Source organism: Myxine glutinosa, chromosome 11 (assembly GCF_964187855.1).
Source record: "Myxine glutinosa chromosome 11, kmMyxGlut1.1, whole genome shotgun sequence".
Classification (NCBI taxonomy): Eukaryota; Metazoa; Chordata; class Myxini; order Myxiniformes; family Myxinidae; genus Myxine; species Myxine glutinosa.
Window position 1 is genome coordinate 72270382 of NC_136271.1, and position 18026 is coordinate 72288407.

Genomic DNA, 18026 nt, shown 5'->3' on the forward strand with positions numbered 1-18026 from the left:
GTGTGCAAGGGAGCACAGGGAAGCGCGGTGTGGTGAGTGTTACGGAGGAAGTAACGGAAAAGTGTGCGCGGGAGGACGCGCGAGAAAGGTGTGTAACGGACGGGTGCATGGGGAAAGCGCATGCTGTCAAGAGTAAGGGAGAATGCATGCCTGTGGTGAGTGTTACGGAGGAAGTAACGAAGAAGTGTGCGCGGGAGGATGCGCGAGAAAGGTGTGTAACGGACGGGTGCATGGGGAAAGCGCATGCTGTCAAGAGTAAGGGTGAGTGCGCGACTGAGAGTGGAGGTGAGAGTAGTGAGAGTGAAACGGAGCGTGAGCTGGTTGTGACAGGTGGGCGAGGATGTACACCTGGGATGGAAGGATGCACACCTGGAATGGTAGAGCGTGTGTGGGAAGGCACATTTGAGTTGGTAGTGAGGCACGTGGTTGGGTGTGCGGGTGAGAGCACACCTGTGATCGTCACAAAGGAGGTGACCGAGAAAGGGGCGCGAAGCGGTGTATTGGTGAGGTGTGCGAGCAACGAATGTGTGCCAAAGTGTTCGGTGGTCAGGTGTGTGACCAAGTCGGTGAGCGGAGTGAGTGTACCGAGGTGTGAAAGAAAAGGTACGAGGAGAATGGGAACGGCTGCATGTATGAGCAAGAAAGAGGTAGCGTATGCATGTAAGCCTGCAGGTGAAGCGTCGACGGTAACCGGGTTAAAGGTTAGGTCGACTTTTAGCCGGATCGGGCCCTCGGTGCGTGCCGGGCTTCGCGTGCCGCGAGAACCAGCGGAGATCCGAGCCACGGCGGGTTCGAAAGGACCGCCGTGCGCGATCCACGCTGGGCCTCGCGTGGAGCGGCCGCGTCCGGGCTCCACAAGGCGGAGCGGGCAGCTCGATAGGAAGGGTCGTCATGGCGACCACTTTCTATTGAGACGTGCCGGCAGGTCGAGATCGGGACATTGGATGGCTCCACGCCGAAGTGGTGCATGGGATCTCGGCCCGGGTAAGCCTCCGTCCCTGCCCCGAATGCGGGACGTATCCAGCCGCTGGCACAAAACGACCCGCGTTCATTGCTCGGCTGTACGAAGCCGGGCTGTAGATGTGAATTGGCGCACCGAGAGGATGTAATAAGTAGACGGGTGATGGTGATAGTGATAGTGATTTAAAACGAAATTTAGAAAAGTGAATGGAATTGGCAGTAAATGGAAAATTTTTGAATTGTTGGATTGGGACGAACAAAATTGATAGTGAGAGATGCCCCGCTGTGGTGGGATGGCAACTCTGTCATCCCTCACAAGGTGGGGGCAAATGCGCAATAGTTTATGGGGTGGCTATGACAACCGAGCCAGGGAGGGCTTGGATAATGATAGGGATCTAGAAGAGATTGACATTAGGTAACGTTAAGTTTAGTTAGTGACTGATACCTGTAGTGGGGACGCAGGTAGATTAGTGTGGATTATAATGACGTGGGAGCGCAATAGTTTAAAGGGACGACTGGGAAGCGCAAGTTTCAGAGGGGAGAAGTTAGCTGAGATGATGCCGTGGGTGTGAGGATTGAACAGGTGAGAATTGAACAGGTGTGATTGCACAGGTGTGCAACTGAACAGGTGAATGGAGCAGTGTATGAGGGAGTAGTGGTGATTGCGTGTTGTGTTGACCAAATGGTCCAGGAAGAGGAGGAGGGTGCAGGTGGCACCAGGTAGGATTGCACAGGTGTGCAACGACAGGTGAATGAAAGACAGGTGTATGGAATAAATGGTCTGGAGGATTGGAATGGATGGTCGTGGAGTGAGAATGGTGGAAATTGTGGAGTGGAGTGGATGGTGCGAAGGTGTGAATGGGGGAAGAGTGGACCCCCCATCACGGATACCCGGGGCGGGTAGTGTAAGAGTTAGGTAGAGGGTACAGGTAAATTGTGGTTGGATATTGGCATCTGTGGTGCGGTTGGAAGAATGATGTTTGGATGGGTGCATTAGTGTTGTGGAAATGGCTGGGCGTGTAGCCTGTTAGTGTGTGTAGTTGGTTTGGGCACTCCACCACTGTAAGGATGTCGGCCAGGTGAGGCCGCAGGTGGGCTCTGGGAGCCGGTAGTAGTTGTTGTGGATGGGGCCCGAGGATCCGGAGGACGGACCCGGGTAGCCCAGTGCCAGAGGGCACCATGGGGTGACAGAGCCAGGAGAGGGGCTGTCCCCAGTTAGTTAGGTTAGGGTGAGGAGCTAGGTAAGCTCGGGTGGCAACTACAGTGGTGGAGGTGTGCAGGTGGGTAGACCTGTTGGGAGAGGTACACGTCGCAGCCCAGAAATTGTGCTAGAGCACCGGGAGATGAATCGGGGGAGTGAGACCCCAAATTGAGAAGCACCACAGTTTGGCCAATGGGAATTGGTTATTAGAACCCCTAGTGTAAGAGGGCCAATGGTTTGGCCAGAGAAAGACCCCGGGTAGTGTAAAGTGTGTTAAAATCATTTAGAGGATAGTTAGGATGAAGGATCTCCTCGCACCATCTGCATCCACTCACCTGAGGTGACAGGTACTCCGCACCATGCCATGTTTAATTATTTTTGATGCAAATGTTTTGGATTGTGAGACGCATCATGACGTGGGTGTGACATTGTGCTTTGATGTTCCATCTCTGCCTCCTTATGAGGATTGATGATGAATTGATGATGGCAAATTTTTGAAGTAGAGGGATTGTGGTGACGAATTTGATATAGGGGAAATATGGGGAAGACGTGACAGTAGTGACGAATTGGTAATGTGTAGGTTTTGTACATATGGGGTAAGGGCAAGGGTGGGCTAGGTAACAGGGGGGTGACGTACGGTAGGGACGAGCTTTCTCACTGCGCCCTCCGTACGCATTTCGCCTTGCATTGCCTTTTTGATGTGTACCCTTGAGACCTTACCCCTCGCTCATCTGTCTTGTCCCCCCTTTTTGTCTCCCACATGAGGACCTGAGCGCCGTTGGGCGCCGAGGGGAGCGTGTGTGGGTCGGCCATTGTGCGCCCGAAATTCCCAGAACCAGCTGTCTGCATCGATGCACCACATTATGGACCACATGTCAGTGGCCGAGCACCACTTATGGACCCCATGGGTTGGGGCAAGGCCCCTCTGCTGGAACCGGCCATGAGGGCCCGAAATCTTGCTGGCGGACCTTGGCCACAGGGCACCGATGCCCCACAGGTGAACCACACTAGTCGGCCCTGTGGGCCATAAATAAACGAAAATAAAAAGGACACCTTGGGCACACTTTATTACAAATAGGCCGCCAGTAAGCAAAGCAAAATGGAAATGACAACAACTGGAAGAAATAATAATAACCAGCAGAGGGAGCCGAAGAGCAAGAGACACCTGCAGGGTTGGGTTTGTTGGTTTTATTTTATTCATTGAACAATGGTGACTGCACCGATTGGTGCTTGGGTGTGTATTGGTGCGTTTTTGGGTGCTTTAATGGTGCATTGATGCAGAGCAGACTGTCCTCCCCCCAGAAAGAACAATTACAGGTCCTGGGTTAGTTTTGTAAATAAAAATAGCGTCAATTGTAAATAATGCTTCCCACCGTCAGTGTGTAGTTTGAAGACCATTCCGCAATTCGGTTAACTGTGGGCGTAAGTCTGTTAGGCAGGGTGCAATGGAGCAGCGGGACACATTTATTTATGTTTTAAAACTGTCGCACTCAGGGTCAGGCTAAAAGTAGAGGGAACTACACCTACATGCCACACTAAGGTAAAAGTAATAGGCCCGGGACGTGCCTAAGGGGAGGAGGGTGCAGTGTTGTGAATATGAGAATGTGTTTTTTTTTATTTTGTGGTGGTGGTAAAATGTTGTAAAAGGTTGTTGTAAAAGGTTGTTGTAAAATATCACCCCTCCTCCCTCCGTTGTGGTTGTATAAAGGTCAAAGGGCGTTCCCGTAGTTAGTCCATAGAAAAACATACATGTAGGTCACGATATATCTTTTCTTTTGATAGTTATCTCTTATTCTGTGTTTTAGGATAAGGCTGTGTCTCCCATTAATTAAAAGTACTCCATTGCACCAGTGAAAGAGAATAGACCCCCTTTCCTTCCCATCCCCAAAAGCCTCGATTGCCCATATTACCTCCCCTCCGATCCAATTGCCGCCATTGGCCACGAGGCAGGGTTGGGGAAGAAAGGCGTGTCTCCACCTCGTCATAGAGGGGGAGGAGTGAACCAGCCCCGCTCGACCAACCATGAGCCAGGGGTTTGGCTACAGAGGGCGGAGGAAGAGCGGTGGGGGAGGTTCGCAAAGGTTGAGGGGCGGGGGCCTATATAACCCAAGGCAGGGGTGTGGCAACGAGAGATGAGTTGGTCTGAGTCGGTTGCCAGAGGAGGGTCAGTGGTTGCGGTGGTGAGGAGTGAGAGAAAAGAAGAAAGAGTGAGGGTTTGGACCAGACAGGCAGACGGGAGATGAGCCTTTACCGAGAGACGAGAGGGAGTCCAAGGAGTTGAGTCCAACCAAGAAGTCCAGAGTTGAACTGCAGCTCGAGCCACCGCAACTGCATTTGCTGCAGCTGGAGCCACCGAAACAGCAGCCACAGCAGCGTGAGGCCTGGACGGCAGTTTGGAGCACGGCCGCGGAGGAGCGGCGGCTGCCCAACGAGTCAATCGTGCTGAAGGACCAGTGGACCTCCCTATCCCGCCAGCCATCCATCTCCCGCCAGTCCTATCATCAATTCCCCGCGTGAGTCAGTGTTCTGTTTGTGCTGTCCTGGGTTAGTTAAGTCTGTAGATAAGCTAAATTTGCACTGTGTCATCTGCGTCTTGTACTTGTAAATAAACTGAATTGCTTTTTGTTGCTTGTGTGTAAATAGTAAATAAATTCAGTAGTAATATTTCAAACCTTTTGTCTTTCGTCTTGGCCTTCTTTTTCCTCTTTGCATTCGTCGCCTTTGTCTTTTCCCCATTGGGCAGCTACGGTGCGATACGGCCAAAGTCTGGGTGAATCGGGTGAGTTTGTTAGGTCGCGGTCTTACACCACCGCTCGGTCTATAACATCTAACCGCGATCTATAACAATATATATATATATATATATATATATATATATATATATATATATATATATATATATATATATATATATATTGTTATGGTTTTTAGAACCTTCACTTTGGTAAATAATAACCCTTGTAAATAATCCCCTGTAAATATTTCCATTTTTGGTAAAGGTCAAAGGTCGCACCCTAGCTAGTCCATATTGCAACACGTAGGGCACATAGAAACCTCTTTAGTTATCTCATTAGTATGTGTTTTAGATAAGGATCTGTTCCCAATAGTTTGACTCTGTGTTTGCATTAATCAAATAAGAAAGGCCCCTTCAATTATCCCCAATCTCTCTCTCTCCAAAGTGCCAGTAACACCTGCAGTCGGGGTTGTTTTTTCCATGCTCTCCCCTGCCTTTTGTTGGCCGCGTTTTGCTGCACAAAACGCCATTAAGCACACGGTCCAGTTCGGAGAAGAAGGGGGGGAAGCTATCGAAGCCAGGCAGAGGCCTGTTAAGGGTGGAGCCACGGAGCCCTCATTAACCACCCAGGGCTGAGGTGGGCTCGCCGATGGGCGTGTCCACATGAACCGCGGCTTAATACGCGAGCGCATGATATAAGCGCTCATGTGGGACTGCTTGCAAGGTCGGTGCGGAGCGTGGTGTTGAGTCAAGCAGAGAAAAGCAAAGGGCAAAGAGCTTGAGAGAGTTGAGGAGAGAGTGGCGTGGTGGTGAGAGAGACTGCTTCGTAGCAGAGCTGTATATTCGTCCCCGCATATATTCCGCATATATTCCATTCCGCTGGCATTCGTCAATGGCATACCAACCGCGCTGCCTGCCGGAGTTTCGCCGTAGCACCAAAGACCGGACCAGAGTGAACGTGAACCAGAGACGTGAACGTGAACCGGACCGGAGCCCACGCTGCCAGCGGCTGGACCTTTCATCCCTGCCATTCCATCCTTTCGTGTAAGTGTGTTTGTTATGTCCTGGGCGTGTTAATTAAGAGTGTTTAAGGATTGCCCTGTGTCCTTTTATTTCCTTCTTGTACAGGGTCCGGCTGGGAGGTGTGACGATTTTCAGAAAACTCGTATACAGTTATTTTTAGTCGAATTTCAATTTTTTTTTTTTTAAAGACTACATATATAATGCCATTTAATACACTGTAACAAAGACATTTTAAAAATGTAATTCATGTTTGAATTGGGTATAACAATGCAAGTGGGGGGTCTAGCGCATGGCTGTTGGTTACTCATTGTTAGGCACCATTTCAGTAGCCATGGAGCTGTGGACGATTGAACGTTGACGTTGAACATTGACGACGACTGTCTTTGTTGTTGAGACGTTTATTCAAATGGGTAGTTCGGTGATGCTTACACAGCGCAGATTTCGTACTCACTTCAATGTTGGTCGACGTGGCGCTGTTCCGTCTTGAAACACAATATTGAAGTGGGTAAAAAACTTCAGGACAACTGGATATGTGAGGCCGGGAGCAGCTCGGGGAGGTGATCGAACCATTAGGACCCTGGAAAACATCGAAAGGGTTCGACAAGCTGTGGAGGCCATCCCTCGTCGGTCAGCGGTACGGCACGCTCGCGCTCTACGGATGTCAGACAGATCAGTTCGTCGAATTTTGCACTTGGACCTTCATTATCACGCGTACAAAATCATGGTGGTTCAAGAACTGCAGCAGAATGATTTCGTACGGCGGTTTACGTTCACAGAAAGAATGCTGGAACTGCTGAGGGATGCTGCTGTGCTGAGAAATGCTGGAACTTTTCTGCAAGAATCTGCAATCTGCGTCTGCAAGAATGCTTGGACAAGAACGGCCGCCATTTAGATGATGTCATTTTTCAAACATGAATTACATTTTTAAAATGTCTTTGTTACAGTGTATTACATGGCATTATATATGTAGTCTTTAAAAAAAATAAAAATTGAAATTCGACTAAAAATAACTGTGTACGAGTTTTCTGAAAATCGTCACACCTCCCTGACGGACCCTGTATATTCTTGCCCTTTCGTTTCCTCTTTTAGTGTAATTAATAAACCATATTTGTTCTTTCTTTACCCCTTGGTTTCTTCTCATCCGATCGCTTTCGTCCTGTCCCCAATTGATATACGTGGCACGATTTGGCAGAACCGCTCAGAATCGGGTTAGTCTTTTGTTAACGGCCCGAGTCACAGCTCGCTTCGCTCGGCGTATCCATTAACGCTGCGGCTCGGGTGGAAATTATCTCCTCGCTTACGGCCGGTCTTAGTACGCAGGTATTTGGGACTTCATTGACTAATGACCCTGGCTACTACCGACCGGAAGTGACGTCATAGTTTCCAGGATCGGAGACGGCCATTGTAACAGAAAAGGGGATTAACCCACCTCCCCTTGGTAAGGGGAGCGCCGTACTCCGAATCCGCAACAATTGGTGTCCAAGAGTGGAATTTGGGACCGAAACCAAATTTTAATCCATCTTGAAAAATTTGGTCAAAAATTAGGAGCCGCCAAAATTATTTTTAACATCCAAATTGAGTCGTGCCATGGATACTCAAGGCGATCGGATGCTGGTGGGGAAGAATGAGGAGGTAGAGGAAGAGTTGGAGGCAACCCAGGACCCCAGGGAACAATTGGGAGTAATGGACAAAGAGGTTGAAGAAGGTGGGGTAGAGGGGGTTGAAGGCGCGCAAAATGGCGGCACCTCGCACATAGTCATGGCAGCACAAAATGGCGGCACCTCGCACATGGCGACGAGGGCCGCGCCCGCTACGCAAGCAGGAGGGATAGATATGCAGGCCCTCATGGCACAGCTACAGGCAGTTATACAAATGGAAATGGGAATCCAAATTGGGGGGTTAAGTAGAGAGATGGGAGAAATGAGGGCCGATAATAAACAGATGGAAAATAGACTGGGGGAGCAATTAGGAAGCAAATTGGGGGGATTAGGAAATCTAATTGAAGGGTGTGGTAATATAATGGGTGACCGCATCCAAAGATTTGGGGAGAACATTGACCGCAGGTCGAGCGGGAAAGGTACATCGGTACGCGACGAGGTAGCGCAGCTAGAGGAGCGCGGGAGAAGCGAGTTGGAGCAAGGCACAGCCGGGTGGACCGGGATAGAAATCGCGACTCGCCGCCGAATTAAAAGATTTTATTTTATTGGCGCCAGCGGTCGTCGAGGAAAAAGAATATAAAACCGAACCAATAGTGGAAATGGAAATTGGAGAGACAGCGGACGTAGAAGAGCAACAGCGGGAGGAAGGAATGGAAATTGCTCAAAGTCTGTATTCGCATCCTGATGCCGTACTTGCTGATCCTTATAAAGATTTGTAGGTGCGTGTGGAGAGGAGGATCCCGAAGGTGAGTCGGGCTGTATATGGTACTAAGAGGTTTTGCAGGAGAGCGTTTGGCACGAAAAGAATTTTCGCGCGCTTGGGATCCCAGTGTACCGCGGGCGTTTGTGGGAGGTCCGTGGTGCGCTGTGTGATTGGAAATGGTGCGCGTGTGCGAATGGCGCCGGAGCGAGAGTGTGTTACCGAGTGTGAGTGTGAATGCACATCGGAGTGTATGTGTGATGAGAGTGACCCGGAGAGTGAGTTGGTTGTGGCGAGTGAGAAAGAATGCACACCTGGAATGGATGAGGAGCGTGTGCGAGGAGGCACACCTGAGTTGGTGGTGAAGCGCATGATTGGGTGTGCTACGAGGGATTGCACACCCGTGAGTAGGTGTGCGCTGAATGGGTGGATGCAAGAGTGCACCCCCATGAGTGGTACGGAGTACGTACCGGGAGAGTGTGCGCAAGATGGTGCGCGAGAGAGGTGTGTTACGGAGTGTGTGATAACAGAGTGTGCGAATGGTGGAATGGATGCGCAAGAATGTGCGCGAGTAGAATGCATGGGATGTACGAGAGGCGTTGGAGCACCGGGTTTGGTGAGTAAACAACGGAACGAGTGGTGTGAGCATGCAGGTAAGGCATCGACGTTAACCGGGACAGCGTTTAGGCTGACAGGTATCCGACGCGAGGTCTCGGTCCATGACGGGCTTGGTGTGCTGCGGGAGCCGGCGGGGATCGGTGTCGCGTCGCTCCTGCTCAGAGCATTGTGCACGATCCGGGCCGGGTCCCGCCCTGTACGGTCGGTGCCGCGCTTTGTGAGGCAAAGCGGGCGGCCCGGTTCGAGGGAAGGTAGGAGGGGTTGGAACGGCGCCCCCTTGCGGTGGCAACGTTTCGGCCGGGCAAGGCTGGGCCATTGCTCATGGGAGCGCAAGGCGTTGCGCCGGGATGGTGCCTGGTGCCTTGGCCCAACCAAACCTCCTCCCCTGAACCGAATGCCGGACGGACTCAACCTACAGTAGACCAAACCACCCGTACCGAGCTTTGATAATGCAATGACGCACCGAGGAGGCTCAAGTGTAGCGGACTGTTGTGATGATGACAAATTGTGTGGAATTAATAGGGATTTGAAATTGGAATTGGCTTGAAATTACTAGTGATTCGAAATTGGGAATAGTATTCATTGGAAATTGCTACCCAGTGTCGGGGGTGGTATCGCTACCACCCCTCACACGTGGGGCACATGAGCATTAGTTTATGGGGTTATGGCGGTGAAAACCTAGCCAGGGAGGGCTTGGATAATGTTAGGGTTTAGAAATGACCATAGGTAACTGTAGATTTAAGTAGCGACATCATACCGGTAGAGGGGACGGACTGAATTTTCAGATAAGTTTCCAGTGATTTATACTGGTGTGAAATTTGCTTGTCCAGGGAAAGAAAAAAAGATGAGTATGTCCAGGTATTGATAGGATAAGAGTGAGGTTACAAAGGGAGAATACCAGTTGATTTTTTTGATATTTAACTACCAGCTGCTAATGATATGAATTGTGGTGTGAGTCAATGTAGATAAAAAAATTTACACAGGATGATTGGTGAGATGAGTGAACAACATTGTGCAGTAAGGCAAGCGTATAGGGAAATTGTATTTCGGATTTCAGTTGCAATAATGAGACGCTTCTAGAATGGAAGCGATGCAGAATCATGTTTACAAATATTTGTGTTTTCAAAAAAATGATGCTTGCAATACAGGAAGGCAACAAAGCAAGATGGTGAAATGTGGTGAGTTTCTCCATTGACCGATTATGGTTGGGGAGATAATGGTTGGTAAATCATGTATTATTAGATGCGGGGAAGATGATTAAAGGGAGGTATTTTTGGAAATTGGTGAAAGTAAATATGGCATTAGAATTTGCAGACACGACGCAGGGAATGCGGCTATAAATAGCCAACCATCTGAGAGATGAGGTAAATAAATGCCAATTGGGGGGAGGGGGGGGGGCTAGGAATTTGATCTGTGTGTGTCAGTAAAACTTGCAATACAGGTACAGGTGAACAGACCATGGTGCGCCAAGAGCGGGAGGAAGATGAACGAGACATCCCCATGTGAAAATTGCTGTCCCCAACCACCTCATGCGTCCGCAAAGGGGAAAGTCTGGGTTTGCCAACCCCCTGTTCCTGCGCACCAGGTGACCCCGAGCTCGCAGGATCAGCGTCAGTGGCTACGTTTGCGTAGCGTTGAGCTGTGGTCCCCAAGAATGCGCGTTCCGCAAGAATGCGCGTTCCGGAAGTATGCACGTTCCGGAAGAAAGAAGAGTACGCGTTTCCGTTAGGGTGCGCGATCCGGAAGAAAGAAGAGTACGCGAGGGGGGAGGGGGAGGGTGAGGGATGGGAGGGGGTGGGAGGGGGAGAGGGGAGGGGTAGGAGGGGAGTGGGTGGGGTAGGAGGGGAGAGGGAGGTGTAGGGGGGGAGGGGAGGGGATGAGGGGGAAGGGGGGAGGTTACATTACACCGATTTACATTGAAAACTGCTGAAATATGTACGCAACTTCAACTTAGCACAGTTTAGTAAATACTCGAGATAAATCCATGCGGTAAAAGATTGCTGAGAGTTGCTAAGACCTACGACTTAGAAATTCCACCTGGACACACTTCAGGGGGCACTTTCAAAGGGGAGATGTGCTTATTCTTTCTAAAAAATATTTTAGGTGTGGTATAGACACGATATTTGCATGCATCGGTTTCAAAAATCGAGCAAATATGGTAAATATTACTCACGTGAAACCAGGATCCGTCTCGGTGGTAGCCATGAGTGTGTAGATGTCACATGATCAGTCATGAAGAGTGGTTAAGTCCAAAATATGGCATACCATGGCATAAAAACGATTTGCCCGCAAAGCATTGCACCGCAACGGCGGTCACAGAGTGCCATGCACAGCGTGACGTAAGTAGTGCGCGCAGCGCCCCTGGCGGAATTACCGGTCCCTATCAAAGACATTTAATTCATATCGCACAAAATCGACAAAAATCGACACAAAACACGATCGCTTTTCACTCTGAATTACGTGCAAACGTGTGACGGAAATCACCATCGCCCAGCATCGAATGCCAACCAAGATGGCGCCCGGTAACTGCATCTCCACCTATGTGGAGTGAATGGCAATGGTCACATCACGTGATCGCTCTGAGCGAATCAGTCTAGCGGCGGGGATGGAACATCACGTGATCGCTCTGAGCGAATCAGCGAGCTGTTCTGACACCGGCTGAGATTAGCGGGTACTTCGCTGAAATGCGCTGAGGTAAATATGAATAAAAAATATGGATCGTCAAATATTTTGAGGTCGGCCATTAGGCTGGGCCAAATCAGGGGTGATTTTCAATTTTTCATACTACAAGGTTGTAATTTACCTAAAAGTTGTGGCTGGGTAACAGAAACAAAACCATGAAATTTGTTTTCAAAAATATTGACGTCTTACGGTAAAACAGCCCTTTACCATAACAACCGTTACAGACGACTCAAAAAATTCTTAAAATCGATGATTTCTCAGGCTGTGTGTGACCCCCAGAGTTGATTCTGGTACCAAAAGATTCAGAATTGAAAGCCAAGGATGATTGGATAGCTTAACAATGTCTGTGACACAATTCAATACAACTTTTATCCCAAAAACTCATTTTTATCTCAAATTTAAGGCATTTGTTTGAAAAAAAATTGAAAATTTTGCTTTTTAATCATAGGATAATCATTAATCAGAGCTATAGTCAAATTAAATGTACTTTAAATTAACTTTTGTCATTGATTAAGCTTTTTTGTCTCAAATTTAAGGTCTGACATTGAACATTGATAACAAAATAAAAAACCTAGTCCCAATTGTAATCAATGGAGGCCAATGACTTCTTAGTCACAACCTCAGTGGATGTTGCCAGTCCATGCAGCTTCTCCCTGACGCCCTTCACAACCCTGTATAGAGCCTGGAGCTGCGCCTCAGATTTGGGGGCCTTGTTAGTGTTAAAATCTGTGGCGAGTCCAAGTGTCCGCTCTGCTGCGTCATTGACAACTGGGAGTTTGGCCACAACTTCCTTGCCATGACGATAGCTGTCTGAGGTGGGCCACTGTGCAACGGGGAGCTTGACAAAACTGGAGTCAATACCCAAGAGTTCAAACATGCTCCAAGAGTCTTAACCAACAAAGTCTTTGAGGGCTTGACTCCCCAATTGCTGTGAGGCTGGCATCTCCTGTATCATGTTATGTGCAGTCCCATGGTACCTGAGCATAGCCCTTCTCATAGTCTGCTTGTCAGATGACGTTCTGTCCGAGAAGAGTGCCAAAGAGACCAATCTCTCTGAGAGGTACCACAAATGGTTTTGTAGCTTCTCTCGGGCCACAGTCACAAAGGACAGAAATTTGGCAGGCCACTTTGTTGGATTCTTTGCGATACTGGCCTCAGCCTTGAGGAGGTTCTTCATCAGGTACATGTCGTTAGATGGTGCATCTGCAGCACTGGTACATGTCAACCACGCTTTAGTGTAGAAGACTGACATGAATGCAGCGAGACTGGTTATGTCTTCCAGCTCTTCGGGTGTGTAGATATCTCCCAGCTGCCAACGGAAGAGTGCCACCTTTATAGTGTATAAAGTCTTGCTCATCCAACGGGCGTGGTGGAATGCCCCAGGAGCTTTGATAGTGATGGTCCTCATACCATCAGGGACAGTCCCTCCAAGAAACAGCAGTGTGAGGTGTGCCAGCTCCAGGTAGTCGTGTCGAAGAGTCTCCTTTGTGCTATTGTCCATCCACGTCTGAAGGAAGGTGATGGTGGCATGTACATGGCCAGCCAGCTCTCTCTGTTGAGCAGACACCTCGACCAATGTGTAGTTGCCCTGGTCCAATTCACTCCAAGTGTTGAGCAGTCGCTTGAACAGCTGTTCATTAGGTCCTGTGGTGGGGCCATACACTATTGAGCAAGACGCCCCTCCAACCAATTCGTGGATGTGGTGCCGACACGCCAGTTGCAGAAGACTCCTGCCAAACTCAGTCTCCAGTCTTACTACGACTCCACTCTTGACCCCAGAGTTCACTGCCGTTGTATCGAAGACAAGAGCGCCTATCCTTGATGTGTGCAAGAGCGCCTTGAACGCCCTGATGAATGGTTACAGTAACAACCGAAAGCAGGCATTAAAATTAATGATTGTAAGCTGCTTTTGTTAACTTTTTTTTATTGAAATGAAGATGGCCAAATTTAAACAATGTTATAACAGTTATAAAAACTGGACAATACAAGGTTGTAAAAGACAATTTAAAGTAAATTTAATCTGATTAATGGTTATCCTATGATTAAAAAGCAAAATTTTCAATTTCTTTCCATAAATATGCTTGAAATTTCAGACAAAAATCAGTTTTTTGGATAAAAGTGGTATTGAATTGTGTCACAGACATTGTTAAGCTATCCAATCATCCTTGGCTTTCAATTCTGCATCTTTTGGTACCAGAATCAACTCTGGGGGTCAAACACAGCTTGATAAATCGTCAATTTAGGCATTTTTTGAGTCGTCTGTAACTGTTGCTATGGTAACGGGCTGTCTGACCGTTAAACGTCAATATTTTTGAATTTTTTTTTCATGATTTTGTTCCTGATACTCACTCACAACTTTTAGGTAAATTACATTGAATTAGGAAAATCACCTCCGATTTGGCCCAGCCTATCGGCCATGTTCGTCCCAGGCTCAATGGCCATGTCTATGCCAAATATCAAGCACGTGAGCCTCTCCGTTTCGGAGTCTATCGGTAACATTACACACACACACACACACACACACACACACACACACACACACACACACACACACACACACACACACACACACACACACAAACTGTGCTTTATATATATAGATAGTCCTTTGAGTTATTGTTTCATTTTCTCTGTGGTTCATTGACCCAATAGTCCAATGCATACTCCGTTGGGTAAAGGTTCCCCCTAGTACAACGATGTGGTAATTCTCTTTTTCCCTCTCTAGGTCTAGCCAGCTCATAAGGGGAGAGGGGGCCCATTGGGGTACTTGAGCTTTGTCCCCACTTTACTGACCCCACTCCATGGAAGGTTGGGTGTGGCTCCAGCCCATTGCACGTGTCGAGGTACTCTTGACAGAGATAGGAGACCCGACACACCTCCATGGTGAACCAGGTAAATTGAGGGTAACGCCCAAATACTTCGAATGATAACCCCAGGGGGATCCAGGGTGATAACTAAAACGATCTTTTTATTTCATTCAAGATGTTGTAGTGACAGATGGAGGAACTGTCGTGGCAATGATTGGGGGCACCCATATATCTCCCCTTTCTTTGCTAGTATACTGAGTATTGGCCCCCGCTATACCCTCCCAAACCTCTGGAGGGCAGTCTAAGACCATTAATGACATTTCCACTACTTGCGTCCCAGCCGTGTTATGTCAGCCCAGCCATGTTATGTTCTCCCTGTGGCCTTGTCCCCTTAGCAAGGCTCCTCACTGTCTGGACCACCCCGTTGATTTCTCAGTATGGGATGAGGGGAGGGGGGGGGGGAACCATGTATAATAACCGGCTTGACAGTGAGAACTCTTAAGATTTTCGGTGGATGGCCTCGAGGCGCTTCCTTGTGCATTGTACGCATCGCGACCTGCTTCTTGCTAATGTGGGTCGTGCTGCCGTGCGCCGGGAGCTGTCGGCTTGGTGCATGGACCTGGAAATCTTCCGTGCACGTTAATTAATAATTTCTATAATAAACCTTTTGTATCACAGTTCCAGATGCCTCCAGGGGTTCTTCTTGGGGTCAAGGGGGGACCGGGGGGCTGATCACTGCCATCACGTGTGTGTGTGTGTGTGTGATTTTTAAGAGCTGTGACATCACTGAAAATGAAATGAGGGCAGGGGTCACTGAAAATGAGTGTGTTCAGTCTTGCTAGGCCTGTATTGTTCGCATTTCATTTTACCACTCCTTGAATTAAATAACGTGATTTTTTTTTTCCTCTGATTTCTCAGCCATTGTTACGTGCCGGTGTGGCTATTAAATTACTATTGCGACTTACATAAAACAGGATGTGTAGTAGAAGTGAACTTTGTGACCGTGTAGTTGACTTTGTAAGAGTCATAAAACAGGAAATGCGTTGTATCATGGGAATGTAGATGCACTTTCATGTGCTGTGAGAGTCAAGATTCATGTCCCGCTTAAGGGCCAAAATGGTATGAAATTGTTGTATCAGTAATACTTACTGCAAAGTGCGCTGAAATTCTAGTTTGTCCATTTGTAACTGCACCGCCTTTCGGTGCAGTTTGGCTTCAATTTGGTCACTCCGCTCCTGGCATAGCTTGGCCTCGTGCTCGGCCAATGCTGCTGCCTCCTTAATCTGCTGGATACACCACTGACGCTGTGCAGCCTCCTGGTGACTCCGTGCACGCTTCTCATCCTGTCGGATCACAGTTTAATCCCAAGAAGGTTTTTCAACTGGCATCACTCCATGTCGTGGTTCACCAAGCTCAACAATTTGCCAATCATTCGTTGAAGCAATTCAATATGATATTATGATCGAGAGATGTTGTTACTATGGTTGCAATAACTGATGGTGGTGCGGTATGGGGGATAATGTTGGACTTCCATGTCATGTGAACACCGATCACTGAAATGTCCACAACACTACTCAATATTGCCCACATTTCATATCCTGTGTCAGTCCTGATCTGTCTGTGGTGTTTTCTCATTCATCATTGCACACATGTGCACCCAAGCCACCCTAGCCGTTCTCCCTCTTCACCTTCCAACCCACCACTACTTTCTCATCAAATCTTCTCTGGCACAGTATTCTCTTTTAATTATGGAATCGCCTCCACATGTGTCCCGTCTTGTGTGGTTACAGATCAGGTCGCCCCTCAATCGGCCGAGCCCCACTAATCACCAGCTGAGTCGATGCACATCTTTAACAGGTGAATTCTGTATTTGATCAATTGATTACATTGTTGTAACGAATAACGCTTCTGTGCACCGCTCCTCAGATGGATGTAAAGCTAGGGACTTGTCGATGAGCATTAGCCGTTGGACGTTAAAGATGCCACGATGTGTTTTCATCAAATAATACGTGAGTTATCTCCAGCACCCAGAACAATTTCCCACCCCGATGTACAGCGGCACTGAAATGGCGGCGCAGCCAGGCCTCAGAGGTGATGCAACCGGTGTGGGCCTAATTCGTAATTTAATCCTGGTTTAATAAGCAATTGTTAATGACAACTGTTACGTGGTCCCCTCGGTGAATACCTGGTCTCGGTGACCCCCGGACCGTGAGAGGAACTCCGCCAGCAAGCTGTATTATATATGCGCTTTCGCCACGCAATCCATATGAATTTCACCCAGGAGACAACTGATGTTCAAGGATATATTTCCAATGGTAATGACACCATACAATTTCAAGGACACAACCACGGAGATTTTCCCCGAGCAATCAACAATACACAATCATCACCAATTCCCAATTCACAATCAATTCCCTATGATTAAGATGGCCATCTTATACATGTGTGTCCCGGTGAGTACTCACGACACCCTTTTGGTCTCGGTCCCGCACAATGTCTCTGGGCCCCTCCTGACCAAGATGATGGTCGCCGTCACCGCACTCGGGCGGTTGAACGAACCCCGGGTGGACGTGTTTCCACCGGGCAGGTATCGTACCAGGCACCGTGGCTGCAGCCCCTCGTGGCCACGCGAAGCGGATACGGTAGAGCAAGCCAAACCCCACGCCGCTTGCAAGGCGCGTTAGGCCCCAACGTGCGACCCGCACGCGTCTGTTTGGACGGTGCCGCGAACGATGCCAGACGCGGGGTCGATGCACGGCCCCACGTCAACTTGACGTCTCCACCGGGCAGGTACACGTCCCGGTAATTCCTCTCGCCAGACAGGCTTCGGAACGCCGCTTTTCCACGCAGCGCAAGGTCGATCCCACCTTTTGTCGGAGCGGGGCGAGGAAGAATAATACTCGTCCTTTTTTCCTCGTGTCTTTTTCTCTTCCGTTTCCGGTCACTTCCGTTTCCGGCCACTTGTTCAGAAGGGCTCCTGACCCTCCAATCACAACAACCCTTAATATACTACACACGGATAAGCAAAGACCTGAATGGTAATCCACATACATTCACATAAATATGTAACACTCCCCCCCTTCAAGAAAGAAAGTTTGAACCCAGCGAAAACTTTCTTTGCCGGCCAATTTGGAGAAACAAACCAGATAACTCAACCCCCCCACATTATCAGTTGCCCCCAGGCACAGTTATCACTTAATAATAAAGCCACCAAAATTTCACCACAACCCCTCCAGATTACTCACTCTGGACTAAGCACCAGCAACGACATTGTCCCTGCCAAATCAGACTCCATCTCATGACCCTCTGACTTTGACCGCCAGTTTCTTGTGAACGAAGGTTAAGGGGTTGATCAAAGATCCAAAGTTAAGCCACTCGATAGCACTTTTTCCGGGAGGCCAAGCCGAGTATTCACTACATGGATGCCTTTAGGAACGTGGAGTTCACGGTTAGTCCGTGCAGGAAAGTTCTCTACATGGGCGCCTTGAGGAACGTGGAGTTCACGGTTAGTCCGTGCATGAAAGTTCACTACATGGACGCCTTTAGGAACGGCGTTCACGGTTAATCCGTGTAGGAATCTTGGCTCGGCGGCTCCGCCGCATTCAGTGCTTCAACTTCTCAGAACTTCCCTAATAATTAGGGT

At 48.7% G+C, this 18026-nt stretch overlaps 1 protein-coding gene across 2 annotated transcripts in view; it reads right to left on the reverse strand.

The window, feature by feature from the left end:
* Window positions 1-18026, reverse strand: part of LOC137436768 (cilia- and flagella-associated protein 45) — an 83028-nt gene that overhangs the window by 35150 nt on the left and 29852 nt on the right. For both annotated transcript variants that reach the window (XM_068130846.2, XM_068130847.2), the window contains exon 9: window positions 15533-15726. In XM_068130846.2, coding sequence (XP_067986947.2) covers window positions 15533-15726 — 194 coding nt within the window. The remainder of the gene's footprint in view (window positions 1-15532; window positions 15727-18026) is intronic.